This window comes from Lemur catta, chromosome 21 (genome assembly GCF_020740605.2).
Source record: "Lemur catta isolate mLemCat1 chromosome 21, mLemCat1.pri, whole genome shotgun sequence".
In the NCBI taxonomy this organism is placed as follows: domain Eukaryota; kingdom Metazoa; phylum Chordata; class Mammalia; order Primates; family Lemuridae; genus Lemur; species Lemur catta.
This window is the reverse complement of record NC_059148.1, coordinates 17,854,917-17,874,548: the sequence shown is the minus strand read 5'-3', so window position 1 is coordinate 17,874,548 and position 19,632 is coordinate 17,854,917. Positions and strand designations below refer to the sequence as shown.

Sequence of the window (19,632 nt, the reverse complement as noted above, 5' to 3'; positions counted from 1 at the left end):
TATACAGTTGTGAAAGTTGAGGTTCCGAGGTGAAATGGCTCAGGTCACGCAGTTTGTTAGTGGTGCAGAAAGGATTCAGACCCAGGTGTCTCTAACCCCCAGAGCCCAGGCTCCTAACAACTGTTCCGTCTCCATCACAGAGCTCTGAAAGATCTGGGCTCTCAGTAACGTCACTGGCTTGGCTGTCTTGGATGTATCATGAATTCATTCAACACGTAATTACTGAGCACCTAATAGGTGCCCTGAAGTTTCCTAACCAGGCACACCCAGCTCCATTTCCCATTCCCTTTAGAATTTGACCTGAGGCTCAGGCAGTGATTTGTAGAGGAAAGCTGGTCAGACTTGCTCTGCCTCCTCGGTGTCTCCCAGGAAAGTGGCCCAAGCTCTTACACGTCACTGGAAAAAAACCTCCTACCTCACCTTTCCTCTACAAGGAACATCTCGTGTTTACCGGTTTTATTTGAGTGTCCTACTCTCACTAATGGTCTTTTGGGAGAGGAAAATATTTGGGGAATGACTTAATACTCCCTTTGATTTTGATTTTGGTTTTTTGCAATGGAAGGTAAAACCCTGGCCCTTAATTGTTAAGCTAGCAGTGTGTGTGTGTTTTTAAACTATCAATTAAGCAGTTACTACTTGGCCAGGAGCTGTGCTAAAAATTTTGCATCCCTTATTTAACTTTATCTTCATGACAACCCTGAGAAGTGGATGTTGTTGTTATCCCTATTTTACAAAATAGAGAAACCGAGGTTCAGAGAGGTTGAGTCACATGCTCGAGGCCACACAGCCGGTAAATGGCACAGTCAGGATTCAAACCCAAGTCTGCCTGAAGTTGATGGATACACTTAGGTGTGGTGCCTGGACCGTAAATTCACGTCCATCCACGTTCTGATTCCGATGACTACTCGATTTTCTGTTTTCTGTAGTTTATAAAAGTGCCCTCACCCACCTGTGTTTGCTTGTTTGCCTGTGGGACAGGACAAGGTGACATCACAGCACCCACCCCAGAACAAGTGGAGAAGCTAAAGGAGGTGGCATGCTTCCCTGAGGACTGTGCTGTCACCGAGCGCCTGGCTGTGCTGACCTTCCTTTACTTATACCTGTCCATCTGCCAGAAGCAGAGGTGTGTGTGCGGGCGTGGTCTGGGGAAGGGGTCCAGATTCCGCCTCCCACGGAGAAACGGGAAGGGTTTCTGTTCCTGTCACTGCTGGCGAGGGCACACGCTCCCTTCGTGGTTTTTAAGAACAGCAGCCACCATCCCCACCGTGTGCCAGGCAATGCTTTTACCATTCACAGCCGCCCCGGGACAGAGGCACTGTCCTCATTTTACACCTGCAGAAACTGAGACTCAGGGAGGTGAAGTTAGCAGGGCTGGAACCTAATTCAGTCCACTTTAATACTGACACCTACAGCTTAACCCCACGCTTCCTTCCCTGGTCTCTTGGATGCAGTAGAACCAAAGCCAAATTCCATTCTCGGATCCATGGTGTGGCCTCTCCCGTGGCCTGCCTGTAGCAGTACCTTCATTCCACATCTCACTGGCTCATGAGAAACTCCTCGATCAGCAGAGTGGAGCCCGTGTTCCCTTTACCCTTTACAATAAGATCTGGGTTACGTGCCCTTGGGCAAGCCGGCTCCTGGAGGGGCCAGGACTGCTGGGGTTGTGTCACCTGCACTAGAGAGCAGGAGCTTGAGGGGCGGACTGCATTTGTTCACACCCCAGCTGTGCCACTTACTAGCTTGCCTGAGGGGCTTAGCCTCTCCGAGCCTCAGCTTCCTCATCTGTAAAATGGGTATAGGAACAGCACCTACCTCACATGGTAGTTACGAAGTTAAATGAGTTAATTTATCTAAAGTGCTTGGCATGCAGCTTGAGAAATGTTAGCTATTATCATTAAAAGTAATTTTCCCAGAAAACTACAGGGAGGGTTAGAAATACATATAAAATGAGCCTAGCACTGTAACTGGCATATGATGAACCCACAGGGAAAAACATCAAGGGCTGCCCTTCCCTCGAGCCGCAGACGCTGGTTCGGTGGCCGGGCGCTACGCTGAGGACGCATTTGTAAATGGCCTGACGCCTGCTGTCCGAAGCAGGGATTTTTGACTTAAGAGGGGCGTGTCCCCTTCTGTGGGTGGGGGACATTCCAGAATCTCCCGATCTGGGTGGGGTGGGCACATGTAATTGGAAAAGGCACACTCAGTATTATAATTTTTATATTTGGAAAAAAATGGAAAAAGTACATAGTGGAATTTACTGAACACGAAGTTTGACAGTTCGCGCGTGGGGGAAATATGTGTAAGATGCAGCGATGCCGAATTTTCCAGTGGTCACAAGCAGCCCCGTGTCACACGTGGTTGGAGGACACTGTGGTGGGAGAGGCCTCCCGTGAACACGCAGTCATGGTGTGCTGTGAGGAGGCGGCAGTGGAGGGCAGTCGCGGGCCGGGGGGCCTGGGAGGGGACCGGAACGGCCTATGTGGGTAGCCAGGGAAAGCGTCACAGTGGAAGCGACATTTGATAAGGTCTTGAACATGTCTCTGGGGAACGGAGAGGCATGAGACTGTCGCAGGCAAAGGGTCCAGCCCGTGCCACGGGAGAGCCCGTCGTGTGGCGGGGCAGGAAGAAGGTTGGATGAAGGGGTTGGCGGTTTGCCGGGCACTTTTAGGAGGAGCTCTGGCTGGACCGCAGTGATTCAAATGAACCTGGACCTGTTTTCCGGTTGTGTGTTCCAGCGTGAGTCCCTGCCGTGCAGTAGGGACGCCTTTGGGGCCGCGAAGTCTCCAGTTCGGAAATCCGGGCCAAACGCTAAGTCAGGGCCTGTCAACGTCCAGCCCTGGGCCTCGGCCCCTGGTTCAGCGCTGGCACCTCGCGCCACCTCCCCCTCTCCAGGAGAGTCACGTTGGCTCCCTGCTGTGTTTCAGGGCCCTGCCGAGCCTGGACATCGTGGTGTGGTCGGAGCTGCCCACCGGGGCGGGCCTGGGCTCTAGCGCGGCCTACTCCGTGTGTTTGGCAGCCGCCCTCCTCACGGCCTGCGAGGAGATCCCAAACCCGCTGAAGGACGGGGACGACGTCAGCAGGTAATCACGGTCCTCGCCCTGGTCATTGTCCTGTGCGACAGGACCCCAGTGTGCATTCTCCGCTGAGACCCCCCGCCACCCTGTGCGGTGAGAGCTGCCATGCTGGCCATTTTACAGGTGAGGAAGCTGAGGCCCCGAGGGGCCAAACGGCTGGCCCCGGGCTGCACAGCGAGTGACAGCAGAGCGGGGTTTGAACCCAGGCAGTCGGAATCCAGAGCCTGAGCTCCCCTCCCCTGCACTGAGCCACCTCTGCTGCCCCAGCCTGGGGGTCCAGGTGCCCACGGGGTGGCAGGAAGAACCTGAGTCCGGACGTAGAGGGCAGTGAGTTACACGAGCTGGTCACTGTGGCTGGAATGCTCTCCCCTCAGCTTGCCTAGCTGACTGCCCCTTGTCCCTCGGCCCCCCGCAGTCAGAATGAGGTGTACCCCGTCGGGCCTGCATTGGTCTTACAGAAGCACCATCGCTTTGTACTTAACTACTGCAGCGTAACTGCTTGTAGTTAAACACCGACTGCTTACTGACCTCCACCTTCTCCAACAGACTCCAAGCTCCGAGAAGTCTGTTTTGCTCCCTGCCGTGAGCTTAGTCACAGGCCCGTGGTAGCTCCTCAATAAACACCGAACGCAGGAGTGAGGGAATCTCGCTGGCACCGTAGAGTTCAGCGGTTAAGAGCCTGGGCTCCCAGTCTGCAGGTGTGGTTCTGGTGTAGCAGGGAGTGGTGCTGTGATCTTCAGGGTGCTGTTTTCCCCAGCCGAGCCTCAGTTTCCCCTTCTGTAAGTTACAGGAGAATAATTGCACCTTCCCTGTAGGGTCAGTGAGAGAGTTCCAGCAGACGGGCCCTTTGAGAAGGCATCTACCACGATGCTTCCCACAGCATCGACCGGGGGAACTCACTAATCATAGCCTCCCGGCTACCTTGGGCGTTGTAGGTCCAAAAACATCCGCAATTGACAGATGTGGAAAGAGACTCAGAGAGGGTGATTGACTTGCTCAAGGCTCCACAGCACAGGAGTGGTCAGACTGGGCTCTGAGTACACCGAGGAGCCCCGATCCCAGGTGGTCCCTCTGGCGGGGAGCACACGCTGTCTCCCGGCCGTTATACAAAGCACGTGTGCGTCATCTTCATGTCACCGTAGCCCCTGAGAGAGCGACACTACCGTCCCTGTCTGACGGATGAGAAAACAGCGTCAGAGGTGAAGCCGTCGCTCAGGGATGCCCCACGAGTCGGTGGCAGAATGGCGTTCACAGTGGGGCCGCTGTGTGATCTGTCACTCTGCCATTGAGTGCCACTGAGCCATGCCATTCTCAGACATCACTAAACCACCCGTGACTTCTGCCGTCTAGTGGGGAAGGGAACCCCCAGAATTCCCTCCCCAGGAGCCGAGAGCTGGCAGCAAAGAGGGGACGGGGCTGACCTTTCTCCCGGTTCCTTACTCGTGTGTTTTGGGTCTGTCACTCAAACCGCTTGTGAGCATACACCTGCTCCGTGGAGCTTGCGAGGGAGCCACAGATGGCTGGCGTCAGCCTGGCCCACCAGGGGTGTCCAGGGCACCCAGAATTCGAATTTATAATGATTGTGCTTTGGACCTACTTGCAGGGCCTTTGGAAGCATTTGCACCTCTTCTAGCTCTTTTTTTTTTTTTTGAGACAGAGTCTCGCTCTGTTGCCCAGGCTAGAGTGAGTGCCAAGGCGTCAGCCCAGCTCACAGCAACCTCAAACTCCTGGGCTCAAGCGATCCTCCTGCCTCAGCCTCCCGAGTAGCTGGGACTACAGGCATGCGCCACCATGCCCAGCTAATTTTTCTATATATATTTTTTAGCTGTCCAAATCATTTCTTTTTATTTTTAGTAGAGACGAGGTCTCGCTCTTGCTCAGGCTGGTCTCGAACTCCTGAGCTCAAACAATCCGCCCGCCTCGGCCTCCCAGAGTGCTAGGATTACAGGCGTGAGCCGCCGTGCCCAGCCTGCTAGCTCTTCTTAAAGGGAGGCTGGTTGGGGTGCGGGTGCTTAGGCAGAGGGCTGTTATGGCAGTGATTGCCACCTGCTGACCGCAGGGCTTGCAAGGAGCCTGGCCAGCGTTGGACACACGTGCAACTGGCCTCCGAGGAGGGTGGAGTTTCCGTTCTCCAGCTGGGGAGAGTGAGGCTCAGAGAGGTTGGGTGCCGGCCCAGAGGCACTCAGCTGGTAAGAGGCAAAGTAGGACCGTGGGAAACCGAAGCCCGGTTCTTTCCACTGCTCCAGGCGGGTTTCAGAGGGAAGAGAAGGTTCAGAGCTGTCTTGTTCTTTCTGAGCTCGGGGGCCCATGCTCCTTTGCCTCTTGGCCTCCACCGAGCACAGGCTGTGACCCCTGCCACCCCCACCACGGTAAAGGCGTACTTCTGTGTCTTCAGGTGGACCGAGCAGGGTCTGGAATTGATTAACAAGTGGGCCTTCCAGGGGGAGAGAGTGATTCACGGGAACCCCTCCGGAGTGGACAATGCCGTCAGCACCTGGGGTAGGTGCCGCCTCAGGTTTGCTTTATCTTTAAAGTTCTCACTGCAATCGTAGATGCCCGGGCATCTGTGTTGGTTTAACGTGATCAGAATCAATGGATTCTGAGGAAAATAGCATTTTCCTGTTTCAGGGGGGAAATGGGAGAAATCTTGCGGGGGGGGGGTCTACCTCACACCCCCTGACCCAGAACCTCTGGGGGTGCAGCTGGGGCCCGGGAAACTGCAGCTTCTGTGAGCCCCAGGGGGTTGCGCGGTCGAGCTGCCGAGCCGTTGCCCTAGAGATCGCAGACCACACGGGCGGCCTCCCCTCTGGCGAGGACTCCTGCGTCCTGGCCCACCTTCCCCAGGTGGCCTGCCGGGAAGAGAGGCACCCGTGAGCCCATGGCCTGGTGATAGCTTCCTGGCAGAGCTGAGGGGACCTTCTTGCCGTCCCGGACCTTTTGTAACCGGAGCTGAGATGACTAGTTTTGTTGTTCCGCCTGTTCCCTGGATGGGGCAGAACTCTAACCCCGACCCAAAGTCCAGTCTCTGCCAAGAGGCAAAAGTCTACAGCTTTCCCCACAGTTCTGACCCGCTTGTTGTTCTCTTTAGGAGGAGCACTCCGATACCAGCAGGGGAAGATCTCACCCTTAAAGAGGTAACTAAATCTGCGGGTAGAGTAGCACATTCCAGCATGGCCGTGTCAGTCTGTCCGGCGTGGGGCGTGTTCTGCATCTTTGGGAAGTATTAATGCCACGTGGCACGGGGGTGTCCCTGGCCGGCCCTCACCGTGCACTGGCAGTGAGGAGTGCCTGGCAGTCGCACTTTCCTTCTCCCCTTCAGAGAGGTCAGAGGAGAAAGTCACACATGTCTGTCCTTTGACCTTCCAAGAAGTGGCTGTGCCCCCACCCATTGGCTGCTCATTGATTCATTCATTCGTCTATTCATTTTGTAAACAAGATTGGACTCGGGCCTAGAGACATAAAGGTGAACCTTGGGCGCGGTTTCCAAGAGCTCTCAGTCTGCCGGGAAGGTAGGGGACCAGGGACAGACATGCTCACAAAAGCCACCACAAAACAACATGAGAGTCACCACGACGGGGGCACGCCAGGCAGGTTTGTGAGGGTCAGAGCGGAGGTGACGCTTGGCAACTCAGCGTGTTTCATATGTTCCTACACCCCTTCCCTCCGGAGCAGCTGGAATCACGTGCATAGTAAACCTCAACACCCTGTTCTGTGTTGGGTGCAGGGAATTAAACACGTGGCAAGACGGAGGTTTTTTGGCTGTTCCCTGCACCCTAATTCAGGTTGCCTGGCATCGTTTGTCCCAGGCCACCTCCGTGAGAGTCCCGGGACCGTCCTCCTTGCAAATGAGCAGCAGGTCCTGGCCCGCTGCCAGCCCTGTTGGGCTACTCTGCTGGCACTCAGCAGCCTGGCGTGCCGTGTACCTCGGGGATCTTCCTGTCCCAGCGCTGTCGGCTTCCAGAGGCTGAGCCCACCTTCCTTAGGCTCTGCGGCAGGCTTTCTCGACCTTGGCACTGTTGACATCGGGGCTGGACCATTCTTTGTGGTGGGGGCCGTCCTGTGCATTACAGGCACCCCTGGCCTCGACCCACTGGATGCCAGAGTGCCCCTCAGTTATGACGATCAAAAGCGTCTCCAGACATTGCCCAGTATCCCCTGGAGGGCAGTGTCACCCTCGGTGCCCAGCCCTGCTCTTCAGGGGAGCCACGGAGCAGCGTGGAGCAGCGTCTGCTGCCTGCTCAGGACTCGTTGCCAGCGGAGCCCGGGGGCCTGGGTGGAGGTTGGCCCTGCCGGCTGTCCCATCCAGGCAGAACCGGAGGGGAGGGCGTGGAGGATTCCCAGATGCCTGGGCCTGCCCCCCAGGAGTCCACAGTCTGCTGGGGGAGGCAGTCACAACTGTCATGGTCAGAGAGAAGCAGCCAGAGAGTTCTGAAGCTGCTCTGGAGGACAGTGAGTGGTGTCCTAAATCCTTCTGCAGGTCTGGGGAATCCTTCACGGAGGCGGTGGCACTTCATTGCTTCAGTGAGTCCCGAGGGCCACTCGTATCCTAAACACTGGATCAGGCTCCGGGGTTGGGAAGCTGCAAGACATGCCCTGGGCACCCCGCGTGCACAGTGTGCTTGGGGGATCGGGATGAACAACGGAGGGTTTTCAGCGTGGGGCAGAGGCGGGGGTGGCCTGTTGTTGGTAGTGTGCTGGCGGGGGCTCTGGGGTTCACACGCCGGGCTTGAATCCCGCTCTGCCACCTGCCAGCTGGGTGCCCTCAGGTGAGCTATTCTCCCGAGGCCTCCAGCTCCTCATGTGTATGACGGGGATCCTGAGCCCGAGGTCAGAGACGGTGTCTATAAGGTGCTTAGCGCTTTGCTGCCTGAGTTTATTCAGCCAGTCCACAAATCTAATTGAGCACCTACTACGTGCTGGGCACTGGGGCCTCAGCAAGGAGCAAAACAAAGTCCGGGCTTCATGGAGCTCTTGCTTTTGCGGGAGGAGCCGGCCAGCACGTCAGTGGCACTGGGAGAGCAGGGCAGGCAGTCACAGGTGCCTTTCGGAAACACAGCGGGGCCAGGGACAAGAGCACAGAGCAAAGTGGCCTTCGCTGCTTGCTGCAGGGTGTCCCCGCGAGCAGATGGCGGGTCCTCTGAGCAGCCGGGAGGTCGGACTCCGCGTTAACCCCACCGACGGCTCGAAGGGGGAGCTTTTCCCCTGGACCCCGCGCTGCTTCTCCGTAACAAAATGCATTGTGTGCGAAGCGGATCAAGATGCGGCCGCCCAGAACACTGCCCTTTTGAGGAATGGCTTGTCTTTGAAGGGAAGAGAAAAGCCAAATAGAATGTTCATCTTTTGTAAAGTTGAAAAAAAAAAAAAAAAAGAGCCGGCCTCCAGGGCTGAGAATCGATATTAATGTCATGGGCTCGTGGGCGACGAGATAAAGCAGGTCCCTGGCAGCCTTTCCCAGGCCTGTTGGATTTTACAGCCGCGGACTGCGGAGAGCGAATGAAGGTGTCAGGGCTGGGCCCGTCTCCAGCTGTCTCGGGTCAGAGCTCCTCCAGCGCCCCCCGCCCTCCCTGCCATGCTCGGACAGGCAGGTTGCACGACCAGTGTTGGCTCAAGCCCTCGAAGACGGCGAACCACAAGGACAACCGGGATTGTGGCTTTAGGAGGGATTATGCAGCCCGTCGGGACAGGTGAGGACAGCAGGGTCATTCTGGGGAGTTGGCTGGCTGCCTGGGGCACATCTGTTCTGCGTGGGGCAGCCACGGGGCGACTGATCCTGTGAGCACACACATCTGGACCAGGCTGCCGGCCCCGGCCCCGTCACACAGGGCAGGAAGGGGTGCAGCGTGCCAGGAACCCGCCTCTGGGCAGCCCTGCCCTGCCTTCCACTCGCACCCTGCTGCGGTTGCCGTCTCGGGGCAGAGCCTGCCTGTGCCAGCTGGCCCGGGCGTCCGTCCCGGGGCCTGTTGCTTTGTCTCTCCGGAACTCCCGGCTCCCCGAGGTGGCACACACAGCTGAACCCCGCCCCCTCCTTGCACCCTCCGCTGTAGCCACTTTGAACGTCTAATGCGATGAACGTGCCGTGTTCTACCCATCCAGGCTTTACATAGGCTGCTCCGCCAGCCAGAAATACTTGTCCTTCCTGCTTTTGTCTTGGTTGGTTCTTACCCATCCCCAGTTCTCAGCTTCTGTGTCACGCCGGGGACTTTCTCCCCCTCCCCTCCCCTGTCCCCAGACCAAGCTGTCCCTAGGACATAGTAGGTGCTCAGGTGATGTTGAACGAATGAATGAGTGAATGAACAGCCAATTGAGGGTGTCCACCCGCCTGTGCGCTGGGGTGGAGACACAGCTGTGGCCAGCGGCAGGACCCCCCTTTCCCCCAGCCCAGCGTCACTTGCTGGGGCCTCCGCTTCCTCCTGTGTCAGGGCCGGGTGGCGTCCTGGGCTGCTCCCAGCCCTGAGCCAGCTCCTCCGTCTTCGGCTCGGTGTGGACCCGCCTCCTCTTCGCCCCACAGGCCACCGGCTCTCCAGATCCTGCTGACCAACACCAAGGTCCCTCGCAGCACCAGGGCCCTCGTGGCTGGCGTCAGGGCCAGGCTGGTCCAGGTGCGTCTCTTCCCGGGCAGGTTTCCTGCGAGGCCGTGACACTATCACGATGGGATTTTCGATGGCTGCGCCTGGCTGCTGGGCCATGGAGGGGCACAGTGGGCGGTGGCGTGGGGAGCCTTTGGGGAAATGGTTTCGGCAGCAAAGAAGGTGCTGTCTGTGCCCACACCCTGGCCAGGAGGCAGGACAGGGACTCCTGAAAGGGCCGTGATCGGGTCCCTCAGACACACTGGCTTTGCGGCGAGAGTCCCCCCTCCTGAAGTTGGGGACAGCTGGCAAGGCCAAGACCAGGCCGGAAGGAGAGGCGGTTTCCCCAGAGGATGGGCGTGGTTGTGGGGACAGCGTCGCCTCGTTGCCGGGGCAGCTGTCCTGCGCCTGCCTGGCCCCCCGGCCTCACAGGCTGTTCCTTCCTCTTCCAGTTCCCAGAGATCGTGGCCCCTGTCCTGACCTCCATAGATGCCATCTCCCTGGAGTGCGAGCGCGTGCTGGGCGAGATGGCGGCGGCCCCGGCACCGGAGCAGTACCTCGTGCTGGAAGTAAGAGCCCGTCCGGAGAGACCGGGGTTCCTCAGTCCTCAGCACCACCTCAGGCAGTGGCCCCCCAATTGGACTGTGCTTCAAATTCCCAGGGAGCCAGAACCCAGAGGCCAGGCCCTGCCTGTGGCCTACGCTGTCGGGAGCCCCAGGCTCGGGCCCAGAGTTGGTGTGTGCACACAAGCGTGTCTTATCTTAAAGCCTCTTCCCAGGTGATTCCGAGTCATTGAGAGAGTCCCTAGAAGGAGTTCAGGGCAGTGCCTGGCACGTGGTGAGTGCTGTAGGCCAGATCTGGGGTCACGTGGGTAGACAGAGATATCACTAACAGAGTTCTCTACTGGTCCAGGAGCACTTTCCTACCTGGCCGCCTCTTTCCTGCTGTTAGTGCTAACTGCGTGTGCATAATTCTAGTGCAGAGGCTGAGACCTCGTACTTAGGATTTGGTCAGGCCTGGGTCTGAATCCGGCTCTACCTCTGCCTGCTCCGTGGCCTCACTGGAGTGTCTTGACGACACCCTGAGGTCCCGTGGGTGACACACAAGCATGATGCCTGGTGTGCCACGAGCTCCTCCTCGGACACGGTCCATCTGGCCTGGTGAGTGTGGACGGACATTACAAAGCCATCTGGCTGCCCTTGAAGAAGGAGATGATCAGACAGGCCTGGCCGGCGTGGCCGTGCCGTGGCTGTCAAGTGGAGGTGCAGGAGGGGGCCCCTCGAGAGGGGCCGTGCTGTCTCCGCCTCACCAGAGCCCCCACCCCTCTGTAACTTAGTGCCTGCTGCAATCACTGCCTGGTGCCTCCCTGACCCCTGTAGGCGTTTGAGTCCGCAGCCCCTATACCGAGTGGAAGCTGCTGCTGAACCAAGCCTTTTACAAATGATTTTTCACTCGATCCTTACAATAACCTACCTGTGAAATAGGTGCCTTGTCCCATTTTACAGATGTGAAAACCGAGGCTGAAAGAGAGTGACTTCCTCCAAGGTGATCCCGCTAGTGAGTGGCTGAGTCAGGGGTCAAACTGACTGGCTTGCTTATTCCTTTTTTTCAACAGATCTTTAATGAGCACCTACTATGTGCCGGGTGCCGGTCCTCCATCTAATTCCTGTGCTTTTGCCCTCACTCTCGCAGCCTCTGTCTTCCTGGCTCTCCATTCTTTCCACATAGGAAGGAGGGAACACAGTCCCCTGAGTGGGAAATTAATAATGATAGAGCACTGCCTAAAATATGCCCTGTTGGGCCCCCAGAGAATGCTGCAGAGCAGCACGTTGATTATACCTTGTATATTTTTGGCTGTGGCAGCCACTGAAATGTGCAGTTCAGCTCCTGGACAGCTTTGCACTCAAACCAGCGAGCTGTTCTCCTGTGTCACAACCTGTCATCCGATCCTTGACAGATTTTGGATCAGAATGTGACAGGTGTCTGGAACCTGCCTCGGCAACGTGACACCTGGCGCTCGGGCGCAAGAGAGAGGCCCCCAGAAGTCTTCCTTCGCATCCAGCCCACCGGGCCGGTGAAAGGCACCTGGGGCTGCCACCGGGCCATCAAGCCTGTCTGCTCGTTTGTCAGAAGTGCTGGGGGGTGTGAGATGGGCTGGGGGGGGCGCCCTACCCCTGCCCGACCAGCCGTCCCCACGTGCGAGAACCAAGTGGGCCCCAGCAGGGATGTCTCAGTGATTGGCAGCTCGTGGTGCACATGCACTCGGCGCCTTGGAGCGGAGCTTCGCGCTGTCACCCCGCACGCCACGCACCCTGCTCGCTGCCCGCGGAGGTGGGTGGCAGCAATGCCGAGGGTGCTCTCAAAGGCAGGGCGGACAGGAGCTTTGTGTCAGCCAGACCTGGCTTCCCGTCCCAACTTGGTACCTCACTAGCTGAATGACCTTGGGCAAGTCACTCGCCTCTCTGAGCCTCAGTTTCCCCCTTTGTAAAGTGGGGATGATGGCGACCTATCCATAAAAATACTCATAGCAGCCAGTGTTGGCCGAGCACCTACCTCATGCCACCGTTGTACAAAAGACTCACTTCGTTTCAGCCTCATGGCAATTGGGCAGACACGGCCCCGTTTATAAGGGAGGAAACAGACTCAGAGCAAAGGACCTTGCTCAGGGACACTGAGCCAAGAAGGGGCAGAGCTGGGACCCAAACCCAGGCCCACCTGACTCCAAATCCCGTGTTCTTAACTTCCCAAGGGCAGGAAGCATGGCTGGATTCTCACCCTCAGAGCCCCGGTGCGTCGTGAGCATTTGGTAAATGAAATGCAAATAGTGGCTGCCCGGGCAGTGGGAGCTGTTAGTTTTCTTATTTCATCCATGTACGTCTTATTGGGTCCTTAGAGAGCAGGAATTTTATTATGCAGAATTGAAGAAACCGAGGCAAACATTTAGCTGTTTCCCCACTCGTGACCCTGCAGGAGCTACAGCCCAGCTCTTACTCTGATATCAGTCCCTGAGGCCGCTGTAGGGTGGAATATTATTTGAGGCTTTCTTTTGCAAATGACAAGAAGTCCATCTCGATCAGGCTTTGGCAGAAAAGGAATTTATTGGCTCCTAACTGAGAAGACCAGAAGTAAACGGCTTCAGGTATAGCTTGATCTAGGGGCTGAAGCAATGTGGTCAGGACTCTCTCCATCTTCCGTGCAGTCTCTGACCATGTGGCAGGGCAGATGATTTTGGCAGCCTGTGTCTGAAGTCAACTAGTCAATTAGCAGCTCCAGTGGGAAGAGGAAGAGAAAAATTGTGATTGGCCCAGCTTGGGCCACGTGCCCATCCATGGCCAATCACCAGGGCCAGGGGCTTCTGTGGGCGGGCCTAGAATATGTGCTCAGCCGCATCCAAGCCCCATGGGAAGTCCTGCAGGAAAGAGGGGTTCTTTTACCAGTGGAGAGAGGTGGTCAAAGCCATTAGGTGTCCCAGAGCAACAGCCGTCGGATGGACAGGACAGACATGCAGGTGGAAGGGGGCCTCAGCCTCAGGCAGGCCAAGCGGGACCCGCCTGCACCTTTCCCTGCAGGAGCTCATCGACATGAATCAGCACCACCTGAACGCCCTTGGCGTGGGCCACGCCTCCCTGGACCAGCTCTGCCGGGTGACCATGGCGCGCGGACTGCACAGCAAGCTCACTGGGGCAGGCGGCGGCGGCTGTGGCATCACACTTCTCAAGCCAGGTACGGGGGCTGGCCAGGTTGCCAGCCTGGGCTTCTGTGAGGGTTCCATCCGGAGAATTCCCCTGGGAGAAGGGAGCGGCCTGCGAACAAGGCTCGGCTCTGACGTGTGGCCTGGCGCGAGCTAATTAACCTCCGTGGGCCTTCGTCTCCTGGTTGGTAAAGGAAGGTCGAGTGTCTGGCCTGAGAAATCGTTGCGCAGATTCAAAGAGAAAAGTGCACGTAGAGAGCCTGGGGCAGGGTGGGCTGCGGCGGGCTCTCGCGGTGGCTGTCACCACCACCTCCCGGCCTGCCAAGCCTCCCGCCAGCCTGGGGACTAGCCAGGGCATTGTCACACTCCGTGCCTGCCTCACCTTCCTCTCCCACCTCTTGACGTGGCCCCTTGGATGGGGGCTTGGGTGGGGGCTGATCTTACTGCAAAATGTGGGTCTCTTGGGGAAGGAAGCCTCCCGCGCTGGTGACTGGGGACCCGGCAAGGGGCTCCTGGTGGCGTTTAACTACCCGACATACCACGTCTGCCCTCAGGATCATTCCTGGCATACAGGAGGCGCCAAATGTTCCCCTCTGGTGGTTCCCAGCTCGGGGCCCATGACGATGGTCACAGTTGCCCAGTGTGCCAGCTGCCATGCCAGGCACTTTCCCTGCGTTGTCCCATTTAAGCCTCACAGGAACTCCAGAGGGGTAGGTATTATTAGCCCATTTCCCAGATGAGACTGAGGCTCAGAGAGGGGAAGTCGCTTGTCTGAGGCTGCATGGTCAATACATGACAAGGCCAGGTGACTCGAGAGCATGTGTTTTGAACTGTGGGTCTGCAGACCCCCAGGGGGCGCGAGGGTGCCAGGGCTTGGCACGGCAGCACCCGCCTGCAGGGGCTGCTGGGAGCCTCCCAGGCCTGTTGGCTCAGGTGGGGTCACAGCAGGAAGGCGTGGACCCTGGGCCTTTTCCTTGAATGGGATGAACTTTCCCGCAGGGAGTGGACAGTTGTCACCAGTGACCTGTCTTCCCTCCCCCCAGGTCTGGAGCGGCCGGAGGTGGAGGCCACGAAGCAGGCGCTGGCCAGCTGTGGGTTTGACTGCTGGGAAACCAGCGTGGGTGGCCCCGGAGTCTCCGTCCACTCAGCCGCCTCCCTGGACGGCCGCGTCCGGCAAGCCCTGGGTGGCCTCTGAGATGAGCCCATGACACTGCTGCCCCAGCAAGAAGCCCTTTCTGGATTATTCTGGGGGCTGGATTCGGCCTCTGTGCTGGCCAGCGGGTGCCCAGCTCCTCTGTGATGCCTTTGCCGCTGCACGTGGCCCCCGTCCCAGCGGTGGGACTCGGGTCTGCCCTGGGCTGGGCTGCCAGGGTCCGCGTTCTTCACTCTCTCGAGCCAGCCGGGCAGCGGGGCCCAGGGGGTCCTCTGAGACTTCAGACCAGAGACACGAGGAGCTCCCCCACCTTCCCTGCGGGTCCCACAGACCCTTCTGCTTTGGGCCCTTCCACCGTCACCTGCAGACTCCCTTGGCCGGCTTGGTGGGATGCCTGGGTGCCGGGGTCTGTCCTGCAGCAGTGTACCTTCTCTCTCCCTCTGCCTCGACACTTCCCTGTCTCTCAGGGCCCAGGCTGCCCCCACCTCCTCCAGGAAGCCCTCCCTGACCCCTGGCAGGCTGACCTTTGCACACCCCTGTCCCGTGGCGCCTGCTGTCTGGTCTGAATCGTTCGTCACTTTCTGCACCTGTGTTTCTGCCTGGGTAGACGGGACAACCAGGGGCTGTCCAGGTGGGGGTCTTTGCCTTCTGCCCTCCAGCCCAAGGGGCGGCTGAACGAAGTCAGGGCCAATGTGCAGTTTCTCCCAATCTGCACCTGAGGGCTTTGCAGAAAAGATGGCACAGGGGAATAAAACGGTCTCGAGTAAACAGTGCTTTACTCTGTGTCCAGAAAGACGGGGCCTGGTAGACGCCAGGCCATCCTGCCTTCCGCTGTCCCCGTCCCCTCTCCAGCTGCTTTCTTGGTGGAGCTCTTCAGAGGTTGAAGGAATTAAGGGCTTCAGGTCACTTTGTGTGTCTTAGTGATGGGGTGGTTTTCCCAGATGGCCCTTGCTGTGCAAGGGACCAGGACACTTCTGCCAGGACGAGGCTCTCAGGCCACCAGCATTTCCAGAGGGAAATGTTAAGTTTCCTACCTTCTGGAATCACGAGCACCCACCAATGCGCAGACTTTAGTAAACCGTGGAAACAAGAACCTGCGGTAGCTCCTGGAACGTTCCATTCTGAAATTGACCAGGTGGGGAAGACAGACTCTTGGTGTTCGTTTCCCCGGTGCCCATTTGAGGTTCATGTTGCCAGTCAACGTGGCTCTTTCTGAAATGGCAGAATCCATCGGGAAGCCCGCGTCGCTATCGCGTTGCCAACAGAACCCCTGGGAGCCACAGGTGTGCCAGAGGCAGGGCAGAAAGGTGGGGGCGGGGGCAGCGATTTCAGGATTTGGTTGAAATGGCTCCGTGCGCTTCTGCCCTTGGCCACTAGGGGGCAGCTGGCGCCTTTCCCAGCCGGTGTCATCTGGGGAGGGTGAGTGGGCAGAGCCTGATCTCCACCCCTGTGCTCAGGCTCCTCTCTGGGCCCGGCCCGGGGGTCACTGCCGGGAATGGGAGGGCAAGAGGAAGGACACCTGCCCAGCATCACTGATGGCGGTTCCCTGGCCCTGCCCTTTAGAACACAGTGCATAACACAATAATATTGATACAGAGCACTTAGCATGGGCCAGGCACTGCTCTAAGTGCTGTACAGACATCGTCTCTTAATCTCTACCCCAACCTCAGAGTGTAATTTACTAGTCTCATCCCCATTTTACAGGTCAGGAAATTGAAGCTCAGAGAGGTTGAGTAACTTGTCCGAGGCCACACAGCTAATCGGCACCTGAGGCAGGATTCAAACTCATTCTGATTCCAGAGCATGCTTCTGCTGGGCACAGCTCTGGGCGCATCTTCGTTGCAATTTTATAGCCTTCCATGCTCAGGCTTGTTATTTCCTCCGGATTCTGATGTACTTGGGCAGGGCAGGTCCCGGGCATGCGTACTTTTCTCCCCACTTGGTTGGAGTGAGCAGCCAGGGCCAGAGGCGCTGTCCTCAGGGATGATGCTGGTTGGCAGCCAGTTTCCAGCCTGTAGGAGGTGGGCCTGGGGGCCTCCCAGGGCTTCTATAGGTGCCCATGACAGCTGTAAAACTGGGGTGGGGGGCAGAGGCTGAGACCCCAGAGCCTGCCTGCTCCTTGAGGCCCTCCCCCTTTCTCATTCCCTGGGCTCAGGATGTCCCTCCTGGAGCAGGGGCAGACTCAGAGTGCTCGTGCCCCAGGGAAGCAGCCGCCTGTGTGCCTTGCCCGGCACAGCCTCTCTACCCAGCCACCACGCGGGCCTGGTGCCAGCCACTCTTTGGCCACCTGTCTTTGATATCCGTTCGCAGACAATTTGCATATGCAGCCCTCGCTCCTCAGCGTGTAGGGCAGTGGCTCTGGCTCTCAGCTGCGCATTGCAATCACCCGGGCAGCTTCTGCAAGACACCCGGGAATGCCTGGCTGCGTCCCGGGATATTCTGGTTTAACTGGTCTCGGTGGGACTCCATCTCGGGTAACGTCAAGGCTCCCAGGTGATTCTAAGGTGTGGCCCAGGCTCTGCTTCGGCTCTGCCAACCCATTAGCCTTGGCAAGCCAGCCCACCTCCAGGGGCCACAGCTTCTCGTCTAGAAAACGGAGTGATAATACCCACCTTATAGGCTTATGGTGATTGAACGAGAAAATACACAGAAAGCCCTTGGCATGGTACCTGGCACATAGTAAGTGCTCAATAAATGCTTATTCTCACTCCTTGTGCTGAAAGATAAGGGTGTCTCTGAGGGCCCAGAAACTTCCGGATGGTGCACAGAGCTGGTTAGAAGCACTCCGCCCAGTCGGTCCAAAGCCCCGAGGTTGAGATCCCTTGAGTTGATGTTGGAGAAACCCGGCTACCTCTCCAAAGAGGCGGTCCCATAGCACCGGCATCGCCTTTGCCAGGGACGGCAGTTTGTCTCAAGCCAGCGTTTGGAGCTGCTCCCAGCCTCTGCAGCCCACCGTGGATTTGACACCCGCCCTCAGAGCCCGAAGTTCGCAGGGCACCCCTGGGTCTGGCACGGGTCTCGCAGCAAGACGTAGCTGCCGCGGTTGCGCCCTCGTTCTTTCTGTCGGGGAGGATTCTTCTCTCCCCGAGAGCGTTTCCCGTGGGCCGCCGGCAGCCGGGCACAGTGGGCAGCTGGCTCCAGGTGCGCAGGCACGGTCGGGGCCCAGCCCTGCCACCCAAGGGTGCTTGGCCAGTCGGTCCCTTTGCCTCTCGAGGGCTCTGTTTTCAGTCGCATTCCTCAGCAAGAGCTCTTCGTAAGCACTGAGCCTGGTGGCCCGCCTCTCTCCTGTGCTCCCTTCCCAGCTCTTCCTGGCTTCCAGCTAAAGGGGGACAAGCTCTGGGACAAGCTCCTTGGCTACCTCTTAGCACCACTGTCTGCCAGGAAGGGGCAGGTCATGTGCTTGCAGAGTCCGGGTCCTTGTTTCTGGCTTTCAAATTATAATTTTGCTACTATTACAAAAATCATATATATACACTATAGAAAGAAAATGCAGGTATGCAAAAAAAAAATAAGAAAATCAAAATACCATGTTTTTACCACTCAGAGATTATACCTATTAACAACTTCCACCTCTCCCTCTGTTGTATTTTTGTGTGTATTTGTGTGTGTGTGTGTGTGTGTGTGTGTGTGTACGTGCTGTTCAATAAAATGAGGTCATACCATAAATGCTATTTCGTCACCTGCTTTTTCTGTTAACAGTCACCCTTCTGTGTCAATATGTTTTGCTTTGTTTTCTTTTTAGTGCCTCTACCTGAGATGGAATCTGTGTCAATGTGTTTTAATCTCTGATGCCCAGGCCATAGTCCCATTTCCCCTAACTGTCCCCTGAAATGTCCCCCTGTCCAATGCCACACATCTGGCTGGTAGAGCCCTGAATTCTCTTTGAACCTGCCAGAGCAGCCCTACCACACACACACACACACACACACACACACACACACACACACACACACACACACACACACACGCAGTCACACTTCTTTCCCCATTACATGACTTGCTCGAGAGACCCCGCCAGTCAGCTCGCAGGGTGTCCTGTCATCTGTCTGCTGGTCGTTCAGAATCCAGCCCTTCCCTGTGGCGCTGAGAGCCGACAGCCAACATTTACGGAGTGCCTACTGTGTGCCGCCCCTCTGTTCATCAAGATGTCATTCTTATCCCCATTCTGCTGCTGAATAAACTAAGGCCCAGGGAAGGGAAGGGACTTGGCCGGGGGCGTGAGGCAAGCAAGTAACAGAGCTGGACTTGAACTCAGGTGCATGTGACCTCAGAGCCCTGTTCTCAGCTGCTGTCCTAGGCTGTTTCCTCGGGGAGATGACCGGTGACCTCTCAAAGCCCCGTCCCCCCATCTGATTGACAGAATTGAGTTGTCACATCGCCCCAGCTCACCCTCCTGCCCCTGGGCCCTCATTGCCATGTGCACCTCGGACCCCCCTGCCTGTACAACAAACAGGCAAGTTGACCCAACCATGCACGACTCGTTCTCACCTCCACGTCCAAGGAAAACCTGGCTCGGGGTGGACGGAGCCTCATACCCTGTGTCTTCTCAAGACTGAAAGGGATCAGGGCGAAAGTCTCCAATGTCAACCCAGCAGATGTTTCAGCAGCTCGTAATTACAGTCCCAAAGTGTCACAGTCAAGAGAACACACGATCCAACCCCTCGTTTGCTGTTGGGGAAGCCGACGCCCAGAGAGGGCAAGAGACCTGCCTAACGTCACACAGCAAGCTGCCTCGTCCTCTTTCTCGCCTTTCGGTTTTCTGTACACCGTGCGGGCGTCACAGGAGGAGCACGTGGGGTCCAGAGACTCCTCTCAGGACACAGTTCCTGCACTTGCTGACTGCATGACTGAGTGCAGGGACTCCCCGCTGCCCTCCCGCTCTGGGCCTCAGTTTCCTTGAACCCCTCGGGCACCATCACATTTAATTCCCACAGCAACCCTGGGGTGCAGGTACAAGATAACAGTCCCTTGTCTGACATCCTGAGGCCAGATGTCACTGGGAATTGAGAATGTCGCAGGTTTTAGGGATGGACCCTTGTGTTTCATCCTTAGTGGCTTCTGGGGCAGCCTCGCCCCCCCTCGACTGTACAGCAAAAGGTCTGAGGGTCCCACTAAGTGGAGTAAAGGCCACAAGTGACACGTCAGCCC

The 19,632-nt window shown here is 57.5% G+C and overlaps 1 protein-coding gene across 2 annotated transcripts in view; it reads left to right on the top strand.

Annotated features, from left to right (window-relative positions):
• MVK (mevalonate kinase) overlaps positions 1–19,632 on the top strand; it is a 101,745-nt gene that overhangs the window by 4,209 nt on the left and 77,904 nt on the right. The window contains exons 4-11 of one of the 2 annotated variants that reach the window (XM_045534595.1): positions 979–1,123; positions 2,925–3,080; positions 5,470–5,573; positions 6,163–6,208; positions 9,583–9,673; positions 10,093–10,209; positions 13,210–13,363; positions 14,375–17,193. In XM_045534595.1, the coding sequence (XP_045390551.1) occupies positions 979–1,123; positions 2,925–3,080; positions 5,470–5,573; positions 6,163–6,208; positions 9,583–9,673; positions 10,093–10,209; positions 13,210–13,363; positions 14,375–14,526 (965 nt within the window). In that variant the 3' untranslated portion in view covers positions 14,527–17,193. Of the gene's footprint in view, positions 1–978; positions 1,124–2,924; positions 3,081–5,469; positions 5,574–6,162; positions 6,209–9,582; positions 9,674–10,092; positions 10,210–13,209; positions 13,364–14,374; positions 17,194–19,632 lie in introns of those variants that run through there. The other variant, XM_045534594.1, reaches the window with a different exon arrangement.